The following is a 16907-nucleotide window of genomic DNA, read 5'->3' as shown; positions in this document are numbered from 1 at the left end:
TACGTGTTTACTGTTGAACATTATTTAATTTTTTTCTCTTTCGTGTCTAAAACATTTCTGTATACTGTTAACAACTGATTGCGAATCGATAGTTTATAGTTGGAATTTATAAAAGAGTTGTTCTTCCTTTTCGATGTAACACTCATCCTCATTCCATTGGTCATTCTGCCCTGTCCTCATTACAGCTAAGATCTCGCACCGTCAGACTATCCCATGTTTGGTTCCATGAAAGACGACCCAAAAAAATGAAATTCGGGTAAAATAATCAAGAAAAAAAATTGGAATACTGCTCTTAAAAACACTTTCTTTATAAGGGCTATAAGGTAATTCAAAACCTAATATATCGAAAATTAAGATCCAATAGACAGGATTTTCTAATGGGTATTGTTTTCCCTTCTCTGTCGACTGACCTCGTAACACTTTGAACTCCCCTTGTCAGTGCAATGAACTGATAAGCTAATCCTGCTAGCGAGTCACATGTAGATATATTTTTATTGTGTAACTGTACCTGTTATATTTGTCCACGTCTCAAAGTTTAGAGCACCCGGTCCACACCTGTGGAGTAACGGTTAGCGCGTCTGGCCACGAAACCAGGTGGCCTGGGTTCGATTCCCGGTCGGAGCAAGTTAGGCCTACCTAGTTGAGGTTTTTTCCGGGGTTTTCTCTCAACCCAATATGAGCAAATGCTGGATAACTTTCGATGCTGGTCCCCGGACTCATTTCACCGGCATTATCACCTTCATATCATTCAGACGCTAAATAACCTAAGATGTTGATAAAGCGTCGTAAAATAACCTACTAAAATAAAAATAAAAAAAAGTTTAGAGCACCTTCCTTATAAAAAAAAAGTCTGCACAAATACCACAGAGATTGACGAAACTCGCTGTTGTAAATGATAGATTTTTCTTTCTGTTACGGAAGAGAGCCTGAAGACCTACACCGCAACATGGAGTTTGTGCTGATTCTTTAGGTGTATAGGGATGATTATCTGAAATCCGCACTGTTGGTACCATCTATCAATTCAGCCTCACAACATCCAAGTCCGACAGAGTCCGTGATGATTGCTCTTCCGCCCTGTCATTTGTATGCACATCGCATTATACTGCATTCTTCTACATTCTGTATTGCCCTGATGATAGCGTTACTGCAAGTGTATCGTGATTCACTGTTTGGTGCCATCTATCGATTCAGCCACGCTACACTCGGTCCGACGGAGTCCGCGATGAACGCCCCTTCGTCCCACTGAAATTTCTGTAGCCTCCTCAGATCGATGTCATCTGTCTCAAAATCACGGTACTACATCCTGTTGCATCATCGATCGACTTAAAACTATTGAAAGATGATAGATGAAGTTGAATTTATTGAAGCGAAATGAGTCGGGTTCAGTGCTGAAAGTTACCCAGCAATTCAGCTTCATTTGGTTGAAGGGGAAACATCGGAAAACCTCAACCGGGAAACTTGTCCCAACCAGGATTTGAACCCAGGCCCTCTCGTTTCCCGATAAGACATCGTCGGCTTTAAAACTCGTAAGTCCAATTTTTCCTGAATGTTGAAATCTGTGTATATTTTCAAAATGAGTCTGCTGATAACACCTCTCAAGCCTACAAATGTTTTTATATTTTATAAATAACAAATGCATAACAGTTGTTAGCTGGGGTGTAAGAAGAATAAGAAGTTGTTTCTCAAACGCAGTGAGGAGTTTTTAGAGCCAACGATATGCTAACAGTTACTCCATAGCTGTGAACGGTGGGAGTGGTCAGAGTGCGAATTAACGGGGGGATGGGGATTTCCCCCCTTTTGGAAAGTTATCCCCCTCTCACAAAATTCATATTAACATCCCTGCCAGGGATAACTTCTACTCCCCCTACACAAAATATAATTGTTTTAATAGAGTATACTTTGTAATGTATAAAGTAGGGAGCAAAGAAAATAATATTGATGTATTATCATCACCGGCAAGTTGACAACAATCAATAACTTAAGAATTACACATCTTATCTTAAGCCTGCTCATGGATATAATTATTATTATGATCAAGATGCAAGACAAGCAACTCAGTGCGACCAAGCGTTGAGCCGTATCAAATGAGGATAATAATAATTTTATGTATGGTATTCTCTATCTAGGATTCTTTCCCCCCCTCATCAGAAATCTTAATTCGCACACTGGGAGTGATTAAAAATAAATGTTTGGAGACGAAGTTCACCTCTTGTTTGTACAGTGCTTGTTATATCTTTATTTGTATGTATTTATTTACACTGCAAGTGGGCAAGCACCCGGTGGCAGTAGTATACACAATATAAACAATACACAATAAAATTACAATACACAATACAATAAGAATACACAATATAATTTAACACAATAATTACAATTAATAATAAAACATAAAAATAACCTAATTTTTCAATACAACCTACATATGTATAGGCCCTACATAAGTTTCAGTAGTCTTTCAATTAACTCTCATCTCACTCATTGTAGTGGCACTATGACGCATTTCACTGATACTTTAGGACACATTTCACTGACACTATAGAACACATTTCATTGACGGTATAAATTATCACTGATCGGAACTGTTCACTGCACTGTAATACCATAACTTCACTGACTCACCTCGCTTCACTGATACAACAGTTCAAATAAGACAGATAATTACACCCTTATGCATACTTATAAACAGAACTACATTTAAGCTAAACATTTCTAGTCTAAGGGCCTCTTACACGCTATTTTAAATAATTTACAATTCAAACCAACGGAGTAACTCGTCAGGCTAAATAAATACATGTCACCTTAAAAAAATTAAATGTTAAATGTCACCTTAATTTTAATTTGCACTTTATACACAACTTTTTAAGTTATTCTTGAATCTCCTTAAGGAAGGACAGCCCTCAAAGACCGCTGCAGGTCATGGTTTATACAGTGTGTTTCAAAAATACGGGGCATAATTTCAGGTATGTATTTCCCACATGTAGACAATCAAAATAGTTCATTACAACATGTGTCCGGAAATGCTTCATTTCCGAGTTATGGCCTTCACAACATTGAAATTCACCGGAACGTTTTTCTTTCCGCACGTCGTTGTCATTACAGAAGATGTTCAAAATATCCACCTCATGCTTCAATACAGACCTCTAATACTAAGGCAGGAAAGTTCGGATTTACACCACACTGCTGCAAGAACCACTGACAGAACCTAACTCGTGCAGAGTAATCTGCTGGTGACAGGGCCTGTACACGTTGCAAATGATAAGGATACAATTGATACTCTTTCAACAGTCTCCAGACAGTCGTATGAGGAACATTGACTTGCAACGCTACCCTTCGTGTGCTGATAGAAGGAGTCATGTTCACAGCCTCCAGAATCTCTCCCTGTACTTCTGGAGTTGTAGATTTTGGTCGTCCCCTTCCTCTTCCCAAACCAGGAGAGTTAAATTTTCCATACTCACACAGACGGTAATGGAGACGTACAAATGTCTTCCGATCTGGACATTGTTGTTATGGGTACCTCTCCTGGTACAAACGACGAGCCAGCGCAGCATTGCCGTCCGCCTTACCGTACATGAAGTGTATCTCTGCCAGCTCTTGATTTGAATACGTGTAGGCGTTAGACTTCGCCTCGGAATGAACTGTCAGAGTGCCCTCTTATTGTCTCCTTTGACGGCAACGACCTGCGGAAAGAAAAACGTTCCGGTGAATTTCAATGTTGTGAAGGCCATAACTCGGAAATAAAGCATTTCCGGACACATGTTGTAATGAACTATTTTGATTGTCTGTATGTGGGAAATGCATACCTGAAATTATGCCCCGTATTTTTGAAACACCCTGTATATGGGATAACATCTGGGTACGATATATTATACACCTTCCTATTATAATGTTATTTCAGTTGTGATGTAAAACATTGAAATAATGTTTCAATTCCTGATTATTTTATATACTTCTAAAAAAAATACACAGGTATTGCGACATCCTCGCTTCCCCATGGAGTTTGAAGCTGGTTGCCGGTAGCAACGTCATTCATTTCACTTATATGGATGCTGTCATGCATCAGTCATGCCTGTGCACCGGAAGTTGGTGCCATTATCAGAGACACAAGCCGAAACGCTGCAATCACACAGGTTAAATCGTAATACATGTCTCGGCGGAGTGCACATCCTCAGTACAACAAGCTCAGAGAGTTGTACACAAACCACATCCAGCGATGTCAGCTCTGCTCCTAATTGCCGGGTACTGCAATTACGCCGATTGTACATACGAATACCGCCGCTCCTTTACGTAATGCCGAGTTCTGGAAACGGAATGGTTTCAGATCATGCATCTGCTTGTTTGACATCGGCAGATTTCTTTCGCTGTCTGTATCTCTCTGCTCCGATGCTATGCTATATTCTCCTCTCCTCTCTGCTCTGCTATCTTTATCTCTTCTTTTTTCCTTCGTCTCATTTCCACTCCTTTCTAATCTATCTCTGCTCTTCCTCTGTTCTACTTCTCTACGGTGCTCTCCTCATATTCTCTCCATATCGTTTTTATTCCTGTTCTTATTTGACTACCTTTTCTTTGTTTGTTTGTTTGTTTCTTTCTTTCGAATTTCTTCGTCCGGCCCAGCCGTAGTTTAGTCAGCCGATAGTTTCTCACTATAGGGCATTGAAGTTCGATTTTCGGTAGGTCCTTACAATACGATGGGCTATTCCATCTCAAATCGACCGAAATATAGAGAAAATTGACCTTGCAATTTTTATATACAATGAAACTTTTTCTGTCCGTTGAAAACTGTGATACAATGCTTTGTGCAAAGTTTGAGGCATCAGAACTTCATAGTGTTTAAATTAAAAATGTTTAAATTTATCGTATTTTCATAAAATTGGCAACTTTAAACTGTTGTGGCTCCGAAACCCTTTCACCCAATGATCAAAATCATGGTTTATTTTGGTGCTGAGAAATTATAGTTTATATTGACATGTAAACAGTTTTTCTTACTTTTTATGGAAATGGAGAAATTTAGATTTTTCTTCATTAAGACGCCTTTGCCCAGGAAAAAAATATTTTTAAAATATGTGGTTAGATTCCGCATTGAAAGTACAAATAAACACTTATTTTTTACTGGTGCACCGTTGATAAGAAAGTATTGAAAATATCAAATAAAGAAAATAAATAGTACGCACGTGAACTAACCAGCTGACTGTAGGTAGTCGAGACAAGCAAGGCCAGGAGACAAACACGTAATGTGTCGTCTAGCAGTCATGGCTGGACTAGCTTTATCACAAGTTTTCATAAACACAGGAGTAAAATGACGCCCAATGCTCGCTTATCTTCAGCTCTCGGCCAGTGTGTGGGGCACTGCGCCGTTCAAGTCCAGGCGTGTGAAAATAATCTATTTAATACCCTCGAAACTTATTGCCGAGCCACTAAGCAAACAATGCCGAATCCCTCTTAATAATGCAAGGTTTTTTCTCAATATTTTTTACATTTTTACAAATAGGCAAAAAGCCTAAAAGTAAGTAAAATCAGATTATCTGTCTCTCTGTATACAATAAAAATAAGTATTACTTATTATCATAACCTACTAAATGTCAGCTTCAAAATGAGCTCCCGTTCAATGTTCTGCAGTAAATGGTTCCAGAGTTCTGAGCGCTGAAAGAGGCTTGTTTTTATAAAATACGCTAAATTTGTCGCTCAATAATACGAAAACCGTTTGACTTTCGATAGTATATTTTTGAAAATGCACTCTCCTCAGCACCTTGTATAAGTAGGGAAAAAATTAGAGTATTAAAAAAATGCGAGGTTTTTTACTGATCGATTTCATATAGAATAGCCCGTGGCAGTCCAAGCTGCTGTGGGGTAGATTTTCTCAGAATTCTTCGGTTTTTCCGGGTATTTCTTCATCATTGTACAATTCTGTACTTTGTTGTTGTGTGTGAATACTCCATGTACGAGGATCATACTGAAAGTCATGAGCAATCCATTGCTATAAATCTTAATTTTTATTTTTTAGACAAACCAGGTACAGTAGTGGCAAAAAAAAAAAAAAAAAACCGGACCGACTCTTGTAGCTGATTTCAGAGCTTGTTCCCTTCAGAGCACGATATACTGGTAACTAAGACTTTCGTGGTTCGAATCCTGCCTGGGAAGAAAACTTTTTTTTTGTTCCTTATTCAAATTTATTTCCAATACTTTTCGATTGCTGATAAAATTCATATTCTGGGAATAATAAGTTAATTAAGTAGTAAAATATCGTTTTTGTTACATTGTTGAAATTGAAATTATAACATTGTGTTGCTCATGACTTTTAGTAGGACCCTCTATACTTGAAAAAGTATTAAAATTATAAAAAAATATGAATTGAAATATCTCTCTTCCTCATATTCCTTCGCTCTCCTGCTTTCTCACATTCATCCATCCGCCTGTAAATCCATTTCATCAATCCCTCTATCCACTCATTGTATCCCTATATATCTATCATTTCCTGCCACAAATCTATCCTATCCATTTATGTACGTATTTATCCATCCATCTATGCATCAATCAGTTATACATTATTAATGATATCGACGTTAGATTACTGCCTCTTCTGCTTTCTTAGTTGACTGTTTAACGACGCTGTATCAACTACTAGGTTATTTAGCGTCGATGGGATTGGTGATAGCGAGATGAGGCCGAGGATTCTCCGTAGATTACCTGACATTCGCCTTACTGTTGGGGAAAACCTCAGAAAAAGTTCAACCATGTAATCAGCCCAAGCGGGAATCGAACCCACGCCCGAGCGCAACTCCGGATCGGCAGGCAAGCGCCTTAGCAGACTGAGCTACAGTGTAGCAATGTTACACCCTTAATATTACTTTTTCATGTTTATTACAGAGTCAGTAAAATAATATTAGTATTGTATTGCCTTATAATAATATAGCCATACTGCAGTATTACATTGTTATAAAAAAAAAAGGTTACACATCAGAACGAATTAATATATGAATTTCTAATATCTACTAGTAAACTAAATGTACCGGTACTACAATCTTTAATGTCCTGCTTAATAGGAACATTGTAATCGTCACTGACATTCATAAAAAATCGTGGAACATGTCCAATATCTTCTGTGAATGTCGGGACCCTTGACAAGATCTTTGAGAGAGGAGATTTGTTTTCTTATCAGAACCAATTTTTGCCATTGGATAATGCATAGCTCTCATAAATATTTTTTTTTTGTTTATTATTTAACGACGCTGTATCAACTACTAAGTTACTTAGCGTCGATGAGATTTCTGATAGCGAGATGAAGCCGAGGATTCGCCGTAGATTACCTGGCATTCATCGTACGGTTGGGGAAAACCTCGGAAAAAACCCAACCAGGTAATGCGTAATTTCAGACCGGCAGAAAAGCGCCTTAACTGACTGAGTCACGCCGGTGGCCATAAATATTAACTCCGAATTAATACTTGAGAGCAATTCAATCATCAAAACATAGTTCACAACATATCCAGTGGAATGATTTAATAAATTCATATCCTTATCAAAAACAGGAAGACCCTTACATGAAATTTGAAGAAATGGCATATTACTCTTAATACGTACTCCATCATCCATTTGCATTAACCTGTCCAGATTGAAAATATCGCTCAATGTAGACGTGTCTGATATACTCCTTCGTCCGTCCTACACAATCCAGATTCCTTGAAACAGCAGCACATACAACTTGTAAATATTAACGTTGCAATAGGCACTTGTATGGAATTTTGCAAGTAACCTTCATGTTGCATCCACAGCCGACCCGCTGCTTGTAAGACACGGACGTGCCTTGTAAGACTTCAGGCTTACATGACGGTCACTGGATTGTGAGAAAGTAGAATTATGGGATAACACTGACTGGCGTTCAAGACAGCTGCAATAACTGCATAACACCAGCAGTGTAGCGAATAAGTATAGTGTCTTATATCAATAATTCCTATTTCTGTGGTGTTTGGGTAAAAGGAGATAAGTTATCAAAATGAGTTTGGAGATAAATGAAAATTAAACTTCGGACTCTTGTTGCAAATAATTTTCTACACAAATAAAACACATCAACTACTAGTATTCTTTGATTTTTGCACACTCATTTGTGTAATTTAACTTGTGTGTTCATCTGGGGAACAAAAATCCATCTGCACAAAAAAATGACTTATCCCCCTTTACCCGAACACCACAGATTTATTCGCAGCGCCTCGTGCCAGTCAGTGTACCAGATTTTTAGTTTCGTACTGTACGAAGTGTAAAATAGGGGGCTGCTTATTTCTGGGGAATCTAAGCACAAGGAAACAAAATGGTGGAGGACTTTTTAATTCGTTTTGGAAATCGGTTTAATGCAGCATTACAATAGCTTCTCTATTATACAGGGCAATTCTTATAGAGCCGAACCCAATGTCTTGCCTACAATTCATAAAAAATGTAGACAAAATAGTAAATTTCGTGGGAGACTTACCTTGGTTTGTAAGAAACCCGTGCACGTCACATCAGGTGCGGGAAGTGACCGCTGTTCTCCGCTAGGCACATTTCGACGTGGCGCTTCATGTTTTCTTTCACGTGTGCCAACATCATACCACCAATATTTATGATTTCCCTCGAGATGTTATCCTCTAGCTGTTCCAGGTTTTGGGGCCTGTTGGGGAAAACCCTGTCATTAAAGAGCCTCTCAAGAAGAAATCAGTGCTGGTAAGATCGGGCGAACGTGGTGGCCTCAGAGCAGAGATGATTCGGTTGTCAAATTAACTGGATATTGTTTTAAATGACTCTTGGGATGTAGGTCGTCTTATGTCGCTGTAAAATATCCTTGCGTTCCACATAATCAAATTGCTCTACAAATTCTGTGAACGTCTTCTGGTATGTTTTGGTGTCAAGCGGAAAAAGAATGTCCCGATAATCCTTCAACCAAATATGGCGCACCATACTTCCACTGTTTCCTGGCATAATCGACGTAAAGGTGAGTTTGTCATAAACTTTCCTCAGTTGAATACGCCATCTTTATTTTTTCGATTTTTCAATTGTTGACACACATTTTTCAGTAGAATACGACATATTTACGCCTTTTTTTTTTTTTTTTTTTCGATTTTTCATTGTTGGCACACATTTTTCCGTGCAATGCGCCATTTATATTTATATTTTTATTTTCGATTTTTCATTGGAATACGCATTTACTTTCTTTTTCCAATTGTTGGTGCATATTTTTTCGTAGACTATGCCATTTTTATTTTTTTCTTTCGATTTTTCAGTTAGCACACATTTTCCAGTGCAATACGCCAAATTTATTTTATCTATTTATTTTGTTTCGATTTTTCAATTGTTGGCAGATATTTTTCAGTGGAATGTGCCTATTTTATTTTATTTTTCGATTTTTCAATTATTATTGTTGACACACATTTTTCAGTGAAATACTCCGTCTTTTGTCGTTTCAGTTCTTCAACTGGCACATATTTTTCATTGGAATACGCCATCTTTACTTTTTTTTTTTTTTTTCGATTTTTCAATTGTTAGCACCCATTTTTCGGTGGAATGCGCCATTTATATTTATATTTTTATTTTAGAATTTTCAGTGGAATACGTCATCTTTCCTTTTTTTTTCTTTCCGATTGTTGACACACATTTTTCCGTAGAATACGCCAATTTTTGTTTCTTTTGATTTTTCAGTTGGCACACATTTTTCAGTGGAATACGCCATATTTATTTTACCTATTTATTTTGTTTCGATTTTTCAATGTTGGCACATATTTTTCAGTGGAATACGCCATTTTAATTTTATTTTTTCCATTTTTCAATTGTTGGCGTACATTTTTCAGTGAAATACGCCATCTTTACCGTTTTTTGTTTCAATTCTTCAATTGGCACATATTTTTCAGTGGAATACTTCATCTTTACTTTTTTTTTTTTTTTTTTTTCTATTTTTCAATTGTTGGCACACAGTTTTTCAGTGGAATATTCCATATTTATTTTTTCTTTCGATTTTTTCAGTTGTTAGCATACATTTTTCAGTGCAGTACACCATATTTATTGTCTTTAAATTTTGAATGGATGGCGAGCTGCTGTTTTCGTCTATTGCTAATGTTGGTTGCGTATGGTGATTGTAGTTGCGCTTGATTTTAAAAGTGGTTGAAGCAATTGAAACGAATCCGTGTTATAGTTAATCGAGTTAAGTTCTGTTGGAATTACTCTGCTCTGCGTATAGACTAATGAGAAAGTAAATGAAATCTTAAGAACGCAATGTTGCAGAATAGCACGTATAACGAGCAAGTTTGCTTCATTTGATGACATCTGTTTCTAATTACCCAATTACAGTGGCAGCCTTGGGTAGTTTTATGCAAATGACACTGTTTGAATATATCTCACTCCGGAAGGTTTTGTGCGTGATTTGGAAATCTCCACCTAATCTGTTTTCCCATACTGTTGTAAAAGCACACTCATTCACTCTAATTAATTGACAGGAAGCCCTGTCAGTGTTATTAGTAACACATCGTTGCCAGTGTAACGCACGGGTGCTGAAACTTGTCCAATTTCATCCAACGTGCGAAAATGTCACCTTTGAGTTTGTAAACTTATGTTCTCATAACCTAAATTAGTTCTATCCGTGTATGTGCATCATAAAATTCATTGTGACGGCATTTTTATAGCTGGTTTCCTCATCGCAAATCATCATTAGTAGTAGTAGTAATAATAATAATAATAATAATAATAATAATAATAATAATAATAAAAGGTAAAGGTATCCCCGTAACATGCCATGAAGGCACTTGGGGGGCATGGAGGTAGAGCCCCATGCTTTCCATGACCTCGGCACTAGAATGAGGTGGTGTGGTCGGCACCACGCTCTGACCGCCTTTTACCCCCGGGAAAGACCCGGTACTCAATTTTGTGCGAGATCGTGCGTATTTGCTTGTTTTCCGCACAGAACCAATACACGGTAAGTGTGAAATACCACATTCAGTATTCCCAACGTAACACACATAACAATTTTCCTCTTCTTACCGCTTAAGCGCGACATTCATTTTACTGCTCTAGGCTGTTAACATATTATTTTTAGAGATGTTTAACATAGTAATAATTATAAATTGGAAACTTACCACTGCAATTTCACCTAAATTGCAATGTTAATTATTGTTTTTAAATATTTGCAAAAATTAAGTAAAGTCTACTACTCCACGAAACTTATTGCATTCCTGATACAAGTAACATTAAGGAAGCCGTGAAAAAATCAACAAGATTCCAGATGCCGATGTTATTACTGCAATATGTTATATAAATAATATTGTTAAAATATTAAAATGAAAAATAAACCATTACATAACCTTACCGTTTGTTTTAAGTTCGCATTTATAGACTGGGGGGGAAAAAAAGACAGACGTATATCACGGCCTGCTGGAGTATAGTAAACACAGAAAACATTTTACAGCAACAATGTTGAAGAAAGATATTTTGGTTTTCCGAAGTTGGCGTCATTAAACAGAAACCAACATGGAGATTTCATTGCAACAAATTATAAATTTGTCTTTCAGGTATGTAATAAACGATCTTCGCACAAAATAATGTACGATACACGAGCGGTATGTTTGTTTTCATGTTCTCGGAAATTAAAAAAGCTCAACTACGTTTCGCTTTTTCAATCTTTTCCTCGACCATGAAAACGTCAACATACCGCTCTTGTAACGTATATTACTATTATAGGAGGCTGAGTGAATCTCGGGGCCGTTCTGAAAGTTTGGCAAGGAGAAAAATTCCTGTCACCACCTGGGATCGAACCCCGTACCTTCCAGTCCGTAGCCAGCTGCTGAGCTACCCGTATAATAATAAGCATTATTATTAGTAATAAATATAGGCCTATTACTATTATTATTATTACTATTATTGTTGCATCTTGACAGATTATCTTATGTCGATGAAAGAATTTTGAGGTACTGTTTCTATCAGATTACGAAGTACGAATCCAGAAACAAAATTCGTGTCATCTGAATTTTCCAAATTCCAGTTATAACATACTTCGCATGCTCTGTTTCTGGTTCTCTACAACTGTTGGTTCCATGTAGTAGATTTAGAACTTACGGTACGTAATAGATGCCTGGCTCTAATAGAAGGCTATTGACAAAATTTGTCGATATTTCTTGACTACGTTGAATTTCGCGCTACTTGACGGACCTCGAGCAGTCAGACATAAACTTAACAAATGTTGATATCTTGTTGGCTCAGTCTGTTAACATGTTTTTTTTTCAACATAAAGTATAATGTATTTGGACGATTTCATACACTGCAACTACCCACTTATCTCTTAAAAGAAGTTTATCGCTGACTATTACACTCTTACTACGTCATACTACTTTTGACCAATAAAACGGTACGAAAGGACGTATTTCAACCAATCATGGCTGCTTATCGCACAATTTTATCGCGTCCCTAGCATTTGTTTCTTTGTTTGCCAACATTTGAAACTGCGCTGGTCTGGACGTCAAAAAAAATATATATAAGTTATATAAAATTATAAACCACTCCAGTCGATGCACAGCAGTTTCAAATATGACTCGCATTGACATTCAAGAACAAGAATGAATAAAAATCACTGATCATACCTATGCATCTTCTGAAATCCGACTTACAAATAAATGAAGAGCACCATTCGGAAATCCTGAATAAGTTGAATACACCATGTAGGCCTAAATCAACGCGTTCCACTTCTATTACGCACACGTCCAATATAACATCAATTGAACTACCAACCACATTCAGATTTGAAAATTGTACATTCAATAATTATTCCTTTTAAAATTATTCATGTTTATTTTTTTGTCATCGTCGTTAATTATAACTTTTCTAACACTTGTGTATATTAGTTAGGTTATGTTACAGCTTCTGCTATATGCTATTATGGATAATCACGTATCAGAGATTGTTTAATATTAAGATTTATTGAAAATCATCTGTAAAGTGACGTTGATTACTGGGATTCGAATAATTGAAGTGGAATGTTGCATTTTAATAAAAATGAAACTGAATCAACAAAGCCTTCTTGACTAGTAACATTGCCATCGTGTATAGATCGAGAACTTCTCGACGAGAAGGCATTGCTCACTACTGCCATCTAGCATGCATCTAGCGTAATATTTGTAATGTTGAGATGGTACAATAATACACTTGAAGACAGTTGTATTTTCGTAAGTCAATTAATATTTTATTGTATTGGAGTACTTCGTTACTTCTAATCTGTATATACTTTCTTCTAATCGTGTAATAGTCAATTAAATCCCACTCGAGTTTTGATTTTCTCTAGATAAATCAAAACGTCTAGTGAGATTACTGTTGATTAATTTTCGACTTCAAAAACATATTTTATGCTCGACCATGCCGAAATGTAGTAATCATACACCTGGTAGCAGCCCTTTAATGTACCTCATTAAAGTACACCTGTTCATTAAAGTTCAGGTGTTCCACCAATCAGAAAACGCGAACAATGTGTATCAGCCGGTGGTCATTCTTCCAATTGGCGTACCGTCAAGGCCGGAATCCCTCAGGGCTTGGTTCTTGGGCCATTACTTTTTACGCTTTATATAAACGACGTAACGAAGATCTTAAAATATTCAAAACACCACCTATACGCTGACGACTTACAACTTTACATTCATTCCCGAACTTGTACAATCAATGACTCTGTGACCAGAATTAATGAAGATCTAGCATCTGTAGCTCAATGGGCGCAAAAATTTGGACTCAGACTAAACCCAGACAAATCACAAGCTATAATAATGGGCCACCAACGAGCATTAAACAAAATAGATCTAGCCACTGTATCAAATACAAAAATAAATAATACTACAATTACATATAGTAAGACAGTAAAAATTTTAGGGGTATATTTAGATTCAAATTTAAATTTTCAAAGTCAAGTGACCTACATATGTAAGAAAACTTTTTCCATAATTCATTCCCTCAAATACTTAACCAATGTTTTACCTCTCAGCCTTAAAAAGAACCTGATCCAAACTTTAGTGATGCCCCACTTCGATTATTGCGATTCTTTATTCACGAATCTAAATACTGATCTTACCCATAGACTACAGCGTGTTCACAATATCTGCGTTCGTTTCGTTTGTAACATTAGAAAATTCGATCATGTAACACCGTCACTAGAATTGTTGTCTTGGAGTCCACTTAAAGAAAGAAGATTCTTCAACTCTCTCTTATTACTATTTAAAATCATCCACACCTCCACATCCTCTTACCTAGCATCTCGTTTTGTTTACCTTTCACTACCTCGAACCCCACGAGTGGGGCTACTTCCGTCATTGACTTCTAGCAGAATGTGGTGCCCACAAGTGGCGAGGTAACACGTTAAAGTACAGAGTGTCCAACATGCCCGACTGTCCAACAGACCGTAGTTTACCCTACTACTTTTTGAGTTCTTATTAAGTATAGAAAATGTGAAAATATTCTGCTTCATTGAAACTCCACGTAACACCTTCTTCTGTTATTGGCTGACAATTAGGAAGGAGGAAGTGAATAGTATATTGTGTCACTCTTTATGATTGACACATGCGCAGACCAGCGGAGTTTTCTTTGTTGTTCCCCTATAGTTGAAGAATACAATGCGTGGAGTTCTGCGTTGTGTAATTTTTTTCCATTCTCCTCTTGGCCCCAAATATTTTCCTAAGCGCCTTATTCTCAAACACTCGTAACCTCTTTTCCTCTTTCAAAGTGGTCCAAGTTTCACAACCATACAGAAAAACCTGTAATATAACTGTTTTACTTCGTTACTACTGTTATTATAGCTGTTGCTGTAACTGCCTTTAACATCAGCCGCTGTTATCAGCAGCATATTGAATTCATGAATACTTTATTAACGAAGCAAAGTGCTGTATTTCCTTTCCTTTGACGCATTTTTCTCTTTGTTGCAGGGCAGTGACCGCGAGCAGGAATCGAACCGAGTGATGCGAATTGTGTTGAGTGTCGTCGCGGCTCTGTGAGTGTAAAAGCAAAGCGTGTTGCTAGTGTCTGGTCTAGAACCGGCGGACCCGTGTCTCGAGGCTTATGATCACTGCGCTGAGTGCAGTGGAAGGGTGAGTAAACATTCTCTTAGCACCAAAGTGGTAGACAGTGACGAATGTACAGGGTGATCCGTTTGAGTATGGATAAAATAAAAACACCGTAAAACATTTACTACTGAACTTTGTTTGTTGAAACTTTGTGCATACAACACTGAAAGATGAGAGATTCCTCAGAGCTCAACATGACCCCCTTTGGGCACCCTGCACAACTCATAACGGTGATGCAATTCAGCCCATGTCCTTTGTAACATAAGAGGGGTGATTTGTTGAAAAGCTTGAGTAAGTTTTACTCTCAGATCATTAATGTTCCTGGGTTTCTGTGAATAGACAATGTCTTTAACAAAACCCCACACGAAGAAGTCAGAATGGGTTAGATCTGGGGAGTTTGGGGGCCAAGCTAAGAGATAGCTGCTTCTCGTACTGGGTTTCGCCTGCGACCTCCTGCATGTTTTTTTTTAAACACAGAACCTGTTTCTACAAATGTTTGATACCACAACATTATGGAATCGTATTTAGGTACATTACGCACACCATACTCATTTCGAAATTCCCTTTGAACTCTTTTAACACTCTCAAATTTAGCTTACCAAAGAACACATTGTGCCCGCTGTTGATTTGTAGTAGCCATTTTAATCGTCTACGATTTTCATTTGTCTTTTCAGATTATGCATTGTTGATTGTCATATATGAAAACTCTCATCTTTTAATCATAATATAACCAGCAAGAAATTTTTCCTACTATCATAATAGCTTTATAATAATAAATTAATATTATCGATACTCAAACGGATCAGACTGTATAATAATTAGAGCTAGGATTTTGATGAAATTGCATCTTTTTTCTAGTAAGCCAGAAACATTGCTGCTTTAGTATGTATATGTTATGTGATAGACTGAGTGTTTTAAAACATATTTGTTAGGACATTATTTTGCGTATTTTACCTCTTACAATTCGTAAGAGCATTTTTTGTTTTATTCGGTCATTTTCGGGGTATTTCATTTAATTTTGGCCATAAATCCCCATTATTAATGTAAAATATTATTTATTCCCTTTGATATTTTCTCCAGATATTTTTTCAATTAATACCCATTATTTTGTATATTATTTTAATCGTTTTTCTACACAAATATTGTCATTTTAATGTAGTATACCCCCACGTAATGGATCAGTCCAACCACCCCTTCAATATAGACTCCTCTATACGTGCTAGTTCCAGATAAAAGTGGCCTTGTGGTGGACTACATGGACCTACATCAGGTAAAATAATTAATTAAAATGTGTTACTTAGAAAAATGATGTAAAATTAAATAAACTTGAATGTTGGTACTAGAATTCAATTTAATTACTACACTCAGGGACAAAAAAAAAGATAATGTTTTGCAAAATACCAGCAAATATTAAAGTGTCCGGTTTTTTTGTCCCTGAGTGTAGTCTAAATATTAATATTCCTACTAAGCCAATTACGTACGATCAATGTTTAGGGCATTTTAAGGGCATTTTTGAAAGATTTTTAGTTCATAAATTCATTGTTTTAGGACATTTTTTCATGATTTATAGGTGATCAAAATCCTAGCCCTAATAATAATGAATAATGAGCGGTTTGTGACTTGAAATTTTGCCGAGAAAAACTGTGGAAGTCTCTAATTGTAGTGTTGTACGGAGAAGTGTGGGGACATGCGCTGTATTTTTTATGGGAGTCATGATTCAAATATGAAGAATTTTGACAAAAATTATATTTTTATTTAAACCTTTAACTACGTTTTTCTCCTCACTAAATATTGGGGGAAGGGAATAACTTATAACTTTTGTGACATAAAAGAAGTTTAGTTGGCTTAAATGTAATGAAATTTTTATTC

General features: G+C 36.7%; 1 protein-coding gene across 1 annotated transcript in view; it reads left to right on the top strand.

The window, feature by feature from the left end:
* trc (Serine/threonine-protein kinase tricornered) overlaps window positions 1–16907 on the top strand; it is a 489712-nt gene that overhangs the window by 59649 nt on the left and 413156 nt on the right. The window contains exon 2 of the mRNA XM_069830379.1: window positions 14901–15062. Within this exon, the coding sequence (XP_069686480.1) occupies window positions 15034–15062 (29 nt within the window). The 5' untranslated portion in view covers window positions 14901–15033. The remainder of the gene's footprint in view (window positions 1–14900; window positions 15063–16907) is intronic.

Source organism: Periplaneta americana, chromosome 7, assembly GCF_040183065.1.
Source record: "Periplaneta americana isolate PAMFEO1 chromosome 7, P.americana_PAMFEO1_priV1, whole genome shotgun sequence".
NCBI lineage: Eukaryota > Metazoa > Arthropoda > Insecta > Blattodea > Blattidae > Periplaneta > Periplaneta americana.
This window is presented reverse-complemented; position numbering and strand designations above follow the sequence as displayed.